The sequence below is a fragment of the Botryllus schlosseri genome, chromosome 11, assembly GCF_051294905.1.
Source record: "Botryllus schlosseri isolate E-star chromosome 11, Bs_hap1, whole genome shotgun sequence".
Lineage (NCBI taxonomy): Eukaryota > Metazoa > Chordata > Ascidiacea > Stolidobranchia > Styelidae > Botryllus > Botryllus schlosseri.
Genome location: NC_137246.1, coordinates 12,293,798 through 12,309,214, shown reverse-complemented (window position 1 = coordinate 12,309,214; position 15,417 = coordinate 12,293,798). Strand labels below are relative to the sequence as shown.

The 15,417-nt window shown below is 40.9% G+C and overlaps 2 protein-coding genes and 1 long non-coding RNA gene across 5 annotated transcripts; 1 reads left to right on the top strand and 2 right to left on the bottom strand.

Annotated features, from left to right (window-relative positions):
* Window positions 1-6: 6 nt before the first annotated feature.
* On the bottom strand, window positions 7-5,073 carry LOC145450935 (uncharacterized). Its single transcript, XM_080329426.1, has 2 exons — window positions 4,644-5,073; window positions 7-1,106 (listed from the first exon to the last, which is right to left on the bottom strand). The coding sequence occupies exons 1-2, from the start codon at window positions 4,930-4,932 to the stop codon at window positions 871-873; spliced, it is 525 nt and encodes a 174-aa protein (XP_080185552.1). The 5' UTR covers window positions 4,933-5,073; the 3' UTR covers window positions 7-870.
* A 1,439-nt stretch (window positions 5,074-6,512) lies between these two features.
* Window positions 6,513-9,835, bottom strand: LOC145450933 (uncharacterized). Of its 3 annotated transcripts, none has more exons than XM_080329424.1 (4): window positions 9,447-9,835; window positions 8,200-8,301; window positions 7,741-8,133; window positions 6,513-6,942 (listed from the first exon to the last, which is right to left on the bottom strand). In XM_080329424.1, the coding sequence occupies exons 1-4, from the start codon at window positions 9,538-9,540 to the stop codon at window positions 6,863-6,865; spliced, it is 669 nt and encodes a 222-aa protein (XP_080185550.1). In that variant the 5' UTR covers window positions 9,541-9,835; the 3' UTR covers window positions 6,513-6,862. The 3 variants fall into 3 exon arrangements, with proteins under 3 accessions (XP_080185550.1, XP_080185549.1, XP_080185548.1); XM_080329423.1 differs by having other exon boundaries at window positions 6,513-7,932; window positions 7,987-8,133; window positions 9,447-9,824; XM_080329422.1 differs by having other exon boundaries at window positions 6,513-8,133; window positions 9,447-9,827.
* Window positions 8,298-9,714, top strand: LOC145450936 (uncharacterized). The gene is made up of 2 exons (XR_013918643.1): window positions 8,298-8,718; window positions 8,767-9,714. It is a non-coding gene; the product is annotated as an uncharacterized LOC145450936 (long non-coding RNA).
* Window positions 9,836-15,417: the final 5,582 nt, after the last annotated feature.

Genomic DNA, 15,417 nt, shown 5'->3' with positions numbered 1-15,417 from the left:
CATCAATTCTAAATAAAAACAGAAGTAGACAATCATAAAAAATTCACGCTACATAGCCTACTGAACCATCATGTGACTTCAGACTCTTAATAAAATAACTGAAGTTCGGCCTATTCAGGCAACTGCCAGTGATAGTGAGGCAAACAAATGCTACTATCAGAAATCATGGTGCTTCTAAAATAATATGTCCATTGGCAATCTTATGTCAGCAAAGGATAGTCCAACTACTAGGGGGTAAATTATTGTACAACTGACTATGATTGACCGTTAAAAACGAATGTAGACTGGCAAATCTCTCACAAAACGTCAACAAAAAGCAATATTAGAACATCAATGCAAGCAAAAATTTGGATGAAACTGGAACCCGGATGCCAGCAATTCAAAGACCTGCGTCCATTGAAACCAGTCACAAGATGACATAAAATTCAGTTACAAACAATGTTTCCTCTAATTTTTCACAACAGTGCGTAACGAGTAACGACCGTGTCAGCACTACGCAATCGCGCTGCTGAGATGGAACAGTGATTACGAACAATCTGAATATATAGCTTCTACAGCTGGTAGAACTTTGATTCTCCAGTAGGCTGGACTGTATAATCGGCGTAACTAAAATGATGAGTCTAAAAAGCATGAGAACAGTCTAACAGATTTTAACGGAAATGTGTGAGAATTCAGCATTGTTTCGGGGGCAACAGAAAAAGTATGATAAGTTCAAACACATTAGACAATAACTCGGAATTCGTGTGTATGGAGATGGGGATATCAACAGAATAGCCTATACTGTTTATCCTGTACAACACAGTCTGTGCTGTACTCCCCGGAAGAGAAAGGTATAACCAGAGCTTGTTCAGAATTTTATAGGCAACAGCTTCATTTATCTAGCAGCAAATTACGCTCGGCAAGAGCTATTTTGCTAGCCGCCATTATATCTTCAACCATAGAATTTGCATGAAGCAATCTTTTCTCCACTATTTTTTCTTTCTGACATATCGATTGGTTCAGTTCCTTCAATTCTTCATCCACCTTGTCAATTTCTTGTTGAAGATTTGTAATTTCTTTGTATTTTTGCAGAGCAATGTGAGCCCGCATATCAGCTTCCGGGTTGACTGCAATAAAATAAGACCCTTCACTTGATGCTAGCGCACATTAAAAAATGTAGGCGTACACCACAGGTGCTATATGTTCATTGGGCTTCAATTCAATTCAATTTATTGCTAACAATTTCATCATATCAATACACCGCAAGACTGCGATACAATGGAAGATAGGAAGGTGTCGCAACAACTTGGAGTAGTGTTAGAAATCAGACACCCACCTGGCCTAGGCAATGTAAATTTTTACAGGAGTCATGTACGCTGAATGAAAAGTAAAAGAAGATAATAGGCTACAAAAGGACAGGTGACAAAAATGATGCATGTGTAGGAAGGCGAGACCGATATGTCAGGTCGTGATCTGGTAAACTAGAGTGCCGACTAGTATTGATTCAGTAGAAATTGTTTGTATTTTGGCTTGAATCTGGACACTGGACATGCTCGATTACAGTTGGATAGCCAGCGAGATACTGTTGCACACTGCAGGTCCGGCATATTTGAACGAGCAACGATCTTTTTTGTCGATCACACGGTAGTTGGACAACATGGACGCGTGTGTGTTGTAAAGAAGTCCGCAGTGGAACTGATACATGAATTTGGCGATTTCTAGTTTTCACATATCTTTTGTTTATGACACCGAATATTTTGAGTATTGATTTGTTGGACACACATCCTGGCCCCTTTGGCGCCCTGGCTATGGTACAGAGGATCTGATGTTGTAGTTATTGCAGTGGCTTCAGTGGCAACGTACCCATTGCTTCAGTGCCTAATTTTACCTAAAAACGGTCTAAAAATTTGTAATTTGCTTTTAACTTTTTTTCTGTACATTTTTGAGTCAAAGTTCTGTGGAAGTGAGATAGAAACTTGTTGCTTCCGCATCCAAAATCAGCTTTCTAGCGTAAGCGGTCATCAATATATAGCGAAATTGGCTATTTTTGGCACGTTCGGAGAAATTGCACGACCACTAGAGGGTGCATGAGCCCGAAATTATTATAGAAATTATTTTTTGATATTTGGCACCACATATCAAGTGTCCATTTTGAAATTCAAAATTTTCCATTTTTCACTCCACCCTAATGCCATACCGTACCGTACTGTAACTTGTTGGAATAATGATTTAAAGAGTATCAGAAGGACCCAGCCTGACATGTATAGTCTCTAAGGCTGTAGGACAGACCACAGTTCTGTGATAAATTTGTTTCTTGTGACTGAATGTGACTCTTCCACGACATGTTCGAGTCTAGTAAAACCCTAAGGGTCCAAGGTATTTCGCATTTTCCGAGTTGGAAATAGGCCGGGTTGGAATCCTGGTACGTTGAGTGCAATAGCCTATATTTGGTGTGCCAAGGCTGTTCCCAGTGTCACACCTGAATACAATTAGTAGAATCTTTGGTGTGCAATGTGTATGATACACCAATTCCATATTGGTAAATAGGTTGACCAGCGCCCTACTGGAATCTGGGTACGTTGTACCTGATATAACTTGTGAGGAGCTGTGATTTTCCAAGTTAAGTAATTTAATAAAAAATAATAATAAAATATAACAATTTTCCTCCGCGGGCCAAATGAGAAAAATAAATAAGATGGCGGGCTGAGTGAAAAAATTGAGCTTTGTTCTCCAGTGTATTTAATTGTATAGGCTATTTCTAAATTATATTGTTAAAAATGCTGCTCAGTGAATGTGTTGATATTAGGTAATATGAGAAAGTGACGGTTAATTAAAAAAGTATCTGTTAGCTGTCATGATTCGAAACAATGTTAAACATGATACATTTTAGCTCTCTTTAACCCCCTATCCACGTTTTTCTATTAGGACTCTAATAAAACAGTGGTTTTAAAACTTTTTTAGGCACTCCTCCCTTTATGATAGTGAACAATTTCGGGAACACTCATCATGATAGCACAAAATATTAAAAAGTGCAACCAGAATGCTAGCAATCCCAACGGATAGTTTGATGGCATGAAATATTATGGCTGTTGATGAGAGAATTTTGAAATATCAAAGTCGGACAATAAACAGAGCAACAACTACAAGCTGGGTTATATCGCGCAGAGCGGGAAAAGATTTTTCGAAAACTTCGGCTTCGTGCAACCCTCCTCATGCTTTCACGTCTCTCAGTTCGCGGGCCACTGCACTGAAATGTATATGCAATAGTAAAAAGCTTATTTTCTTGGTCGCTGCCTTCCAAGCAGTGTGCAGGTTAAATAGCCTTTATGTTTGGCGAAGCTTTAATTAAAATCCTTATTCTCGAAAACATGATCGGCTAAAACTGAAAAGATGGGTTTACCCTTGACTCCAGTATGCGAATATTTAGTGCTCTAAATTCTAAACTTTCATTGAATTTAAGTTTTCAACATTCTTTCTTTTGGCATTTCCGTTGATCCTTCATGGGTTATATATATGATGAATGAGTCATATAGTAATTGTGAGCGATGATTGTCTTTTTTATGAATTAGGGACTTGGAAACATATCACGTCACAAATTGAAACCCATGCCTTATAATGCGTAATGTGACAATGTCAACAAGGAAGGTTTGAACTAAACTATATGGAAAGAGTGATTTCTTGCGACTTCAGTTGCTACTCACACTTAGCCACATTACCTTCACTTTGAGTCAGGATTACGCATGCCAGGTACGTAGGCAGTGTAATCGTGGCATATTAATTAACAGGCTATTCAAAGTAAACGAATTTCATGTTCATTTGATACAGCCTATGGTTTTAGCCATTGAAAAAGCAAGTTTTATGTTTTCAATTCCAAGCAACCTTTCGCGGGCCGCACAGAATAGCATGGCGGGCCGCACTTTGTCCAGGTCTGCCATACAAGCACCAGCGATTTCATACGGCTAGGTTCTAACAAATTATTTGCCGGCAAGCAAGTTCATGGGTTCGTTAATTCACCACCACCTGCATGTGCGTCTGTGGTTCGTGTCTTCACTGAACTGAAACATGCTTCAAAGAGTCGTAGGTTTATGGGCAGACAGGGCCCCTCCCCAACGTCACTCTTCTGCGGGCTCGCATTCCCTAGGTTATTTTAAAGCATATCATTATCAGCGGTAAAATTAATTTCATCCCGTCAAGAGTCTCAAGACACACAATCTGCACTTTATCTGGACTCTTTTTGATTTGTCAAGTCGCCGTTTGAACAAGATTACCGGATAAAATACCCTAGACCTACACTTGCACTACAGTATCACAACACGTTTGCATGTGTAACATACTCATATAGTATGAATCGTGATTTTAGAATATTATGAAACAGCCAAATGACGTTAACATGAGGTATAATCTTAACTAGGCTTACCATATTTTGGAAATCTAAAAAGAGGACACTTTTTCAGAAATTTCCACTCAGAGCTAAAATCAACGTTTTTCACTCCGAAATACCCGCCAGAGCGTCACTTCTGTGCTAATTTACGGCATATCACTAGCAATTTTCAAAAAAGAGGACAAAAGGGCGTCTTCCGAGGACACTTTCAAAAAAGTCAAAAAAGAGAACAAATCCTCTTAAAAGAGGACGTATGGTAACCCTAATCTTAACTATACAGTACCTGAAGGTCTGCATCCCTTGCCATCTGGTAACTCGGTCAATTTTTCCAACTTTGTCTTCAGTTCGTATTCCATTATTTTCTGCTTCAGGGCCTCTCGCAACATGCTTTCATATTTCTCACCGTACTCATCAGATATTTGCAGCAGTACTTGCGGATTATCCCTCTGTATTTTCGTAAACACTTTGGCAAGACGTCGGCAATCGCCAGGTTGGTCTCTCATGGCTCTAACGAAAGTGCCGATACATGATTCAAAGTATTGGTACCTATTTGATTCTGAATTTAGTTCCATATTTCTTCCAGGTTCAGGCCCACTTTCACTTTTATTCAACTGGAACGCTACGTAACCTGAACTAGGCTGGAGGGTGGAGGACGAGACGAGGAAAACAAAATGCGCATTTCGCGGTGCGATCCTGCAGTACAGAGTCACTAAATAAACATGGAGCGCACGCACCAACAAAGTCAGTCATAACAATGGTCCTTGCGTGGTTGCGATTGCTCAGAACAATGCAGATTTTCAGACTTTTAGGTGTATTTCAAGGGGGTTTCATTGCCCTGATGAGATTTTAATGTATATTTTCGGAATCAGTGCGACATTAGCTTTCAAATAAGACCAACTTTATTGAACTTAGGCGCGCGGGTCGTCCGCTATGGGATAAGCAATTATGCTGCGTTCAGATTGCTGAGCAGTAATTTCCTCCGGGCAAGCAAGCGTGACGACGGGTGTTGGGTATCTATCCGTAGGTTAGTTATCTATAGATTGACCCACTCCAAAAACTACTGCATCGGATCATCCGTATCATTGCCAAAGCCACACGGGCGCCTGGATGTGCAACTGACAAATCGCTTCCCAAAAGATTAGGTGTTCTAAACATAGATGATATGAGGAAGCTAAAAATTGCCAAGCTTATGTATCAATTCCATTGCGGTCACTGTCCCTCAAAATGTCCACTCCCATTACACGAGATCCTCGTCAAAGGGAAAAAATCTACTTGCCTAGGCCAGTGGTTCCCAACCTTTTCGACTCCCCCTGTCAATCTCGAAACAAATTTTTGCCCCGCATATTTACGGATTCGAAAAAGAGTACATGGAAATAGGAAATCTATTCGCTTAACTCTGATCGCTGGTGAATTTACTGAAAGGGCTATTTTTCCGAGGTGGTAGGTGCTCGGAAAAACGGTTTCCACGTCTGCTTTCCGTTCAGTTGACCTTCTTTCGCATCATAATCAGAATAATTAAGCCGCCTTTCATGTTCATTTTTTGGCCATGGTAATTGAAAGGCAGTGGCTACTCGTCCGGACCCGGACGAATAATTTTCTCAGGCTATTCGTCCGGCACCGTGTGACGTAGGCCCGTTACTATGGAGACTGTATGCGTTTTTGAGAGGCTTCGGTTTTGTACATTATTTATTCGCCCTTCTGGTTACTGATTTCAATGGTTACTGTTACTGATTTGTATGCTCATAATTATAGCTCCGAGGGAAAGTTTACGCCATACTAATAATTGCAAATAGCTGTGGTGAAAGTACCAGAACTTGACGCCCACCTTTACCTTTACAAGAGATGTTTACCTACGCTTAATGTAGTAAGAACAAGTAGGATAGTGATTTGTAAGCTCATAATTGGAGCTCCGAGGGAATGTTTGCGCCATACGAAGAGCTCCAAAGTGCTATCGTTAAATATCCGGATGCAGTCAGAACACGAACGATTCGCTGAAATTCTTGCTGTCTCCACCTATTTCTGAACTCATGCAAGCGCCATTGACCTAACCAATTGTACGTGAACTTGCACAGCTAAGACGGAATTGTCACCTCTGCTGTACTACGAGTACTCATACTTGATGTTGCTGCGCAGTAATGATTGGAATACCAACTGAGAGAGACTGTGCGTCTTTATTTTCATACAACAGAAATACAGAACAAATGGACAGCAGCAATGATCATACAGAAAACATGTGCATGCACAGTATTTGATGTCGGATAGAAGAGATCGATACAGCCATGGAAGTCAAGTGGTCTGATAAAACCCGCATGAAACAAGTATGCCTACATTGTCTCTGCATCATCTGACTGTAACAAATCGTAGTTGAAAAGATGAAGAAAAATTAAATGATAGCAAATGAATGAATGAAGCTATGTCTGGGCGAAGTAGGGCAATAGTGTTAATAGGAGAAAAATACCAGTATTTGGTGTCGGATAGGAGAGATCGATACAGCCTTGGAAGTCAAGTGGTCTGATAAAAACCCCATGAAACGAGTATATGCCTACATTGTCTCTGCATCATCCGTCTGTAACGAATTGTAGCTGAAAAGATGAAGAAAAATTAAATGATAGCAAATGAATGAATGAATGAAGCAATGTCTGGGCAAAGTAGGGCAACAGTGTTAATACGACTATCAGAGGTAATCAGGTAGGTCAAGAGTGTTAATAGGACTATCAGAGGTAATTAGGTATGGCAAGAGTGTTATTACGGTGACAAGAGGTAATGAGGTAATTTTTTTTATAATCTGCGATACAGCAGTTCACAGATGGTAATCCATTCAAAATGATCGGTCAGTCGATAGATCTCTTGGTTAGGTAACTATTAAATGGGCCCAAGTAGATATTTCCCTTCGGTGAGGGTCCTGTATTAAGGGAGTGAACAACTTAAGCAGGTATGAAAAAGTCATCGAACACATACGACAAACTGTTCGAAAAATATTTGTGTACAACTTCAATGTTTATATGATCATTGGGTGTTAATCTGGTATGCATGCTGGCATTTCCGCACATTCCTTATTGCAGGTGACAGTAAATGCTGTGCATACAATTTGCTGCTTTCAAGATATTCAAGCATTGATAGCGTGTTTTCACTGGGAACATCAATCATGAAAACTAAGTAGCCTACTTTCAATGTCAAAGTTGCCGCTACATATTTTTCTAACAGAGGCATCTGTTATTTTTTGCAGCGGCCACAGAACCATTTGTTTTGTTTAGGGTAAGTGTTTAGTCCAGCACATAGAAGATGATCCCGGTTGAGACAGGAGTCGCAACGAATTGAATTGCTCTTTGTAAGTTGAAGGTCGCATACTCCACAGTACCAGTCTTTCTGACTATATTTACTTTGGAATGCCTTCATCACAGCAGCCCATCCATCATATGCGAAGTAATTCTTGATGTGGAGTATATTCACAGTCTCATCAAGGCAGCTGTTGGGGATGAGACGAGTGTCAGACGTGACAGACTTACTGCCCAATTTCTTTCCATACACTGCTTCATTAGTGTCAGATGGTGATACAAACCATGACAGCATCACTGTGAATAAGGCAGAAGTGAAATTTGCTGAAGTTCTGCATGAAATAAACTTACATCGGTCTCTGTCTTTAGGATGTATTTTTTTAAATGGAACTGGAGTGTCACATTTCTTCTTCTTCGGAAGGCCAACCACAGTTTGTTCCAAGCCTTTTGGGCGTCCTCTTTTTTTCAGTTTTGATGGCAGATGAATGTTGGAAAGATCTGAAACAGCAAGATCAGTTTTACTATAGTGTAGCAAGATAAAGTTTGGATTCATTTGACACCAACCCGTGAACTTGTCTGGTGTCATGGTGATTTTGCTACAGTCTAAGGACACTGCTGGGGTGCTATTTTCTGCATCACAGACTTCGGACACTGCTATAGCGCAATCTGAAGGTAAACAAACATGCAAACATCATGAAATTGCAACATACATCTAAATCCAGTGAGTATAGTGACCTGGTCTGTGATTTAAGATAATTTCGAGCTAAAAAGGGGGCACTTCTTCGTTATTCTCCACACATCAGGAAGTGGTCTCCATGAAACCAATGCTTCCTATGAACATGTGAGAATTTATAAACGGTAAAATAAATTGATTTTCGCGTTGGGGTGGGGGATATTAGGGTCGGGTGGGTTAGGATTGGGGTGGCGGGATTGTGGTTGCATGTGTGGGGTTAGGATTGGGGTGTCGGGTTTGCATGTGTGGGGTTAGGATTGGGGTGTCGGCACGCGTGGGGTTAGGGGTGTCGTAAGATGAAGTGGTGGGGTTGCAGTTGCATGTGTCGGGTTGCGTATGCGTAAGATGAGGTGGTGGGTTGCAGTTGCATGTGTCGGGTTGCGTATGCGTAAGATGAGGTGGTGGGGTTGCAGTTGCATGTGTCGGGTTGCGTATGCGTAAGATGAGGTGGTAGGGTTTCAGTTGCATGTGTGGGGTTAGGATTGGGGGGTCAGCACGCGTGGGTTAGGATTAGGGTGTCGTAAGATGAGGTTGCATGTGTGGGGTTGCGTATGCGTAAAATGGGGTTACAGTTGCATGTGTGGGGGTTGCGTATGCGGGGTTAGGATAGGGGTGGCAGGGTTGCACGTGTGGGGTTGCGTATGCGTAAAATGAGGTGGTGGGGTTACAGTTGCATGTGTGGGGTTTGCATGTGTTGGGTTGCGTATGCGGGGTTAGGATAGGGGTGGCAGGGTTGCGGTTGCATGTGTGGGGTTAGAAGGGTGTCGTAGATGGGGTTAGGATTAGGGTGGGGGTGTGGTTGCAGTTGCGTGTGCGGGGTTAGGATAGGGGTTGCGGTTGCATGTGTGGGGTTAGGGATTGGGGTGTCAGCACGTGTGGGTTAGGATTAGGGTGTCGTAAGATGAGGTGGTGGACTGGTGGGGTGTCATAGGAATGGGTTGGGGTTTAGGCTGAGGCTAATTTAACCCCAATTTCACGATACCAAGACTACAAAATGCTCATGGGGAACATTGCTTCTTCATGTTCATGTGGTTGTGGACCCGGTGGAAATTCCGTATCATACGTAACGCTTACTTACCGTTGGTTAGGTCGTAGACCCTTAGATAAGCTCTGAAATCTGCGGCCGCCGTGGATGCAGTGAAAAGATATCTGGCCATACTTGAGCGCATCATTGAAATTTCGCCGAGTGGTTCGCTTTCTTACTGCATCGAGCGTACGTGAATCTCTCTTGTAGAGCTGGACGTAATTTTCTTTCTGGTATTTCTCCAAAGCACTTTTTAAGTCTTCATAAGAGGCGAACCTACTCTCGGAATCCATGCCGCAGTTACGGCCCACAGTTCCGGAAATCCCGGCACCCATTCTGCAGTTGCGGCATGCTTACGCCGGACGAATAGCCTGAGGAACTTTATTCGTCCGGGTCCGGACGAGTAGACACTTCCAATTGAAAAATCTCAGTAGACGTCCTAACATTTTCGCCCTCATCGCCCCCTGTCGCCGCTCCTTACGTATTTGCGCACCATTGTTTCTCAAAATCGCCCACGTTGGGAACCACTGGCCTACGCTAAGGTGGGTGTCTGATTTCAAAGACTAATCCAATAAGTCATTTCGATACCTTCTTATCTCTTCATTGTATCGCAGTTTTGATGGTGTTTTGAAATGATGAAAATATTAATAATCGGATATATACTGATACTGATACCGCATAGTAAAAATTAAATTACCGCGGCGACCTGATCAAGCTTTGTCTTAATATATTTCACCATGATATTTAGGGTTGCTTTTAGAACAAAAATCAATTTGAGACAAACATGTTTAAAACAAGCTCCTTACAAAAAACATGTATTTTATTTTATTTTCAAGTTATGACGTCACCGATGTTCAATTGTGACGTCATAGTGGATTGACATTGACAATTGAAAATATAGGGTAAATATAGCTCCTTTGTCGAGATATCTGTACTATTAATGTTGAACCGACTATTTTGCAGGCTCCAACCATCCCATATCGATATACGTCGGCTATAGCTGGTGGTAATTGTCCGCAGGCTCATACAACAGAATTTTTCAACTTAAAAAAATATATATATATTTGTATTTTCAAAAATGCCTGTATTTAAAACACCCTTGTTTGCCGCGGCACACTAGTGTGCCAATTGGACTGCTCGGGGATGCCGCGAGAGAATGTAGTAAACAATAACGCCGACGTATAAAGAAAATTAAGGAATTCAAATTATGAGTGTGGCATAATCGTTGGTTTTCTTATTTTTACACGCTCAAGACACACGATGAACAATGTGTTGCAATGAACAAATACAAGGCTGTCGAAACCACCAGTTACGGTCCCTCAATTTGGCATCCCCCTCAGCCTAATATCAGTGTTCGATTTTCCTCCCTCCTTTCAAACTCTTCCTTGGATTGGACTTTGATAGGGTCGATTTATTGCAAATACGCTGTGAATACGGTAACGTAGGAGAGGATCTCAAATACATCCCCGACACTTCGGAATTTGCCACTTACATGAATCAAACTGGTGCCTCCGCCGTCAATGGCGGTGACACGATAATTCACTCACATATGGCAGCACTTGGGACGGTGATAACTTGGGTGATTTTTTTACCTAAAAAAACGAAAGATTTTGACCTAAAAATTCTAAATTTTGACACATTTAGGCCTACATTAAAAAATTTTTGACCTCACGTATGTAAATTAGATGTTTTGCAACATAATGTCAGAATTTTTCTACTTATCGTCATTTCTGATTGGAATTGTCTGTCATTACGAAGTAGTTAGGCCTGAGCTAACTTTTGGGATTTAAAAACTGAGAAATTTTTACCTGAAAAAACTTTATTTCAAATTAATCTGGGCCTATGACGAATTCCAGTAGTTACATCACGCATTATGGGAGAATTAATTAAAAGTTGTTGTAGTAACGAGAGATACTTTCCTATACATTCTCGGGTAGAAAAAGTGTCTGTCCTGTCTGTGACTTGCCAAGAATGGAGAAAGAACGCTGGCAACACTGAAGTTGTGTGTATACAGTACACTACTGGATACAGTAATCTTGTACATATATTGTAAGTTGCAATGACAGTCCGTGCTTGCATTATCAGCAAAATGAGGCGACGCATCATAATGAAATGATGGGACTATAGAATACGGAGACCGCGTCGAGAAACAGGGTCGAAGAAGTGCAAGCCAGTGCCAGAAATTTCGCAACGGGTTAAGCAGCGGAAAAGCGCGGCCGCGCACGCGCAACCACGTAAATTTATTTATACAACTATAGCGTGTGAATGGGGATAGTTGGAGTTTATTTCAACTACAGTTCCATTACTGTGGCATTCTGAAATAAATGACTGCAGCCAAATATTTTCCCGATTTTATCTTTAATTTGAGACCACATAATATTTAGAGTGCAGTGTCCTTTAATATTTTTATCACATCAATGCACCACAAGATAGCGATAAGCTACAATGAAAAGGTAGAACTGTGTCGAAGCAACTTATTGGACTAGTCTTTGAAATCAGAATCCTCCTGGGCCCAGGTGAGATAGGAGGCATGCACACTGAATAAAAAGTAATAGAAGATTACAAAAAAGGACAGGCTACAAAATGAGATGACATGTGACGGAAGGCGAGATCGACATATCATGTATGTTTGAAATAATGATAAGGGTATAGCCTATCAGAAGGACCCAGAGCGGCATGTTAGTGTCTAGGACTGTAGAACGGTCATCTGGATCCTCAAATTCCGAAATATACATGCCTCTCCATAATCATTCTCATTGAACCATGAAAATCGTAGCTGAGCATTGAGCATCCAACAAACCCGGCTTATGATCGTTACATTCGTAACGGCGATTGCTGCGCCAAATGACGAATAAAGTGAGGAGGAATAAATGAAATGTAATAGCACTGAGAAACTGTAGCAGTAGGCATATAGGGTAAAAAAGGGGACGAAACAACCCCTTTTTCTAAGACGGGCCGATTCAACACTCCCCTTTATGCATGTCATTCCAGAAAAGAAACTTAGTAGTCATCTGGAATGGGCCGATTTATAATTGAAAGCAAACTATGGCCATTTTTATGATGCTATCACACAGTCTGTATATACGTCGATCTTATACAAATTTTGACAATGAATTATAGGCTATTGTGTTCGACGGAAATGGACACTGGGTAAACGGTATTTACAATGACAGCTTCGTGGAAGTTAATGATTGATAACTCGCGTAGCTCCCCTTAAAGATGCGATATATAGCGAGAATAGACCGAGTAAACATGATAGCTCTAAAATGAAAGTAATCTCAATGATAAGCTCTAGCTAGCAGGCTACAGCGCATTTCAGCAAAGTACGGTGTCTTTACCTTATTATTGATCTAGGCTACATGCCTACATACACCATGAGAGCGAGAGAGCAGATGATATATATATAACTATACAATTGTAAAGAAACTGTTGGAAAGATGATTAAGTTAATTCCAGATGAAGGTGATATCATCATAACTGAGAAAGATATGTCAATAAATACGTCAATCTCTGTGATCGCATTTTACTGAAACTGTGCGCAAAATTTCTAAGGCGAATTCATAGCTATTGGTGATAGAACGATCCATAAATTCATATTGTTGCACTTCACTGCCTATAAGCTTTATGCCGAATATCATCAGGAGAGCTATAAAACTGACGGTAGCTTCTGATAAGCGTTAGCTGATAAGATTCTACTGAATAGGTACATAAGTACAGCAATAGCAGCGTATATTGTTCACAGCAACATATTAACTGCATCCGATATAGGACGTCATGGATATTTGTCCTTGATGTTTTTGCGGTATATATAGGCTACCTGTAGGTCTACACCGACTCCTGACATACACATTACACACACGATCTGTGCGCATATAGCAGGAGTGTTGACACCCCGGCAGAGACGTAGTCGTGGGAGGGATAAGAGAGTCACTCCCCAATGCTTCGTAAATTAGGCCATCGTTAGTAAACACCAATTAAAGTTTTATTGGGAAGATTTATTCAAGTCCAAAATTGTATTCGCGCTTCACGCAATTTAATGCCATGATTTTTTTTAAATATGGATAACCCCTCCCTCAAAATGAAATTGCCTATGCCTAATTTACAGAATTCAATATTTAGAAGTGTTTTCGCAATTATGAGACAACAGTAACCTAGATAATTAGCATCACCTCGGGCAGTTGGGATGTTTTAGCATTGGGGTGTGCACTGTTCAGACGGTGGGTGTGGGACTATTAGGAACCAGCATTCCGGCGACAGTCATGTCCATGCAAGGAAACATCAAGTCATATGAAGTTTAGGAAAACATGTGATTGTCGAAGTGCGCTCCCGCATTGATCGACGGTGATTAAAACTTTGACTTAAACAACCGACGCTTTCTGGCCGAAACTTTCGATATTGATATGGCCAGGTGTCAAAGCAGTCTTACCCTTGCAATCTCAGCTCCGCTCTGCAAATGTGACCCACAGTAGATAATATTGCACCCCGTTAAGAAAATGCGGCTAGAATGGCATATGCGTCACACCAAAGGAGTTATTCTTTTAGTTTGGTCCGGTACGTGTGAGTGTTGCCAATACCGTTTGAGTAGCGGCAATTTTCGCCGGAGGTCCAGGATCGAGGAGGGTTGGTGCGATTGCGACTGACCTTATTTTGCAACCTTACTTTTCATGGTGATTTTGGTACGTAAGCCACTAGATATAAACAGATAAGTGTTACGTTTGCATGATACGATGAAATGTAAGGGCAACGACGAAGCTGCCCGTAAAGGACATGACATCTGGTGTTTAAGTGGTGTTGAAGACTTAACACCACCGAGGGCCCAAGACTATCCTCTTATAATTTTATTTTTATAATATTATATTTTGTGGCGGGGCGCGGGGTGCTAGAACTTATCATATATTTGTCCACTTCAAATTTCACTGGTTACGTGTGTAGTTTGGATCAGACATGGGGTGATTACATCATGAATGTAATCGATTGCGATTACGATTACTTCCGAATGACGCGATTACGATTACGATTACGATTACAGCAAAATCAGCAAGTAGTCGATTACGATTACGATTACATTGGAAAAGTAATCACGATTACTCACGATTACATTTATTTTGCATCTTAGAGATTATATTGGAAGACAATATATGGATTGCGCTGAAAAGGCCTAATGAGACGACAAACTTCCTTGAAAAAGATGCGTCATTTGCTTGTTACGTCATAATGTACATATTGCCCATTTTTATAATGGACGATTAATCGCACCCAGCGATTTGCATTCTTGCCAGGTCCATGACTGCCGTACCCCAAATTTCCCAATAGGGTGGGAGCGAGCTCGAAAGGGACTGAAAAGTATTTCGTAAACAAACATAAATTATAGAGTATTTTCGAGAGATTTAATTAACTTGAAAATTGTGTTTTTTCAAGTTGTAAAATTATGTCATATTTGTGTAATGCTTTCGAAAAAACATGTTGTATGAGCCTACGGACAATTACCGCTCGATTTAGCCGCTATACATCGATATAGGTGGGCTGGAACCCCTCAAAATAGTCGGTTCAACAGTTATATTAAAGATATTGCGTCAAAGAAGCTATATTTACCCTATATTTTCAATTGTCAATGTCAATTCACATTCGTGACGTCATTGCTTAAAAAAGAAACAATAAAAAACATGTTTTAAACAATGGCCGTCTTTTAAACATGTTTGCTTTAAATTGATTTTTGTTTAAAAGCAGCCCTAATTTGTAGTAATAGGGATTTAGGTTCCAATCAATAACGTGGCACGACACACCAAAGACATATACAGTTTCGACGAACACGCGACTTCACGAAGTGTGCTACTAAAGAAAGACCTTGGCCCAAACCTAGGGTATGTGCTGATTGTCAATAGCCGCGCTGGGTGGGCGTGACTTATAGTCTGGTCCTTCCAATCTGAGCCCACAATGCAAATGCCACTCCTAGGCACCCACAGAGCATTAAAGACATGACAATTTGTGTGTGCCTCTAACGAAAGTCTGCTTTTAGTCTGCTACG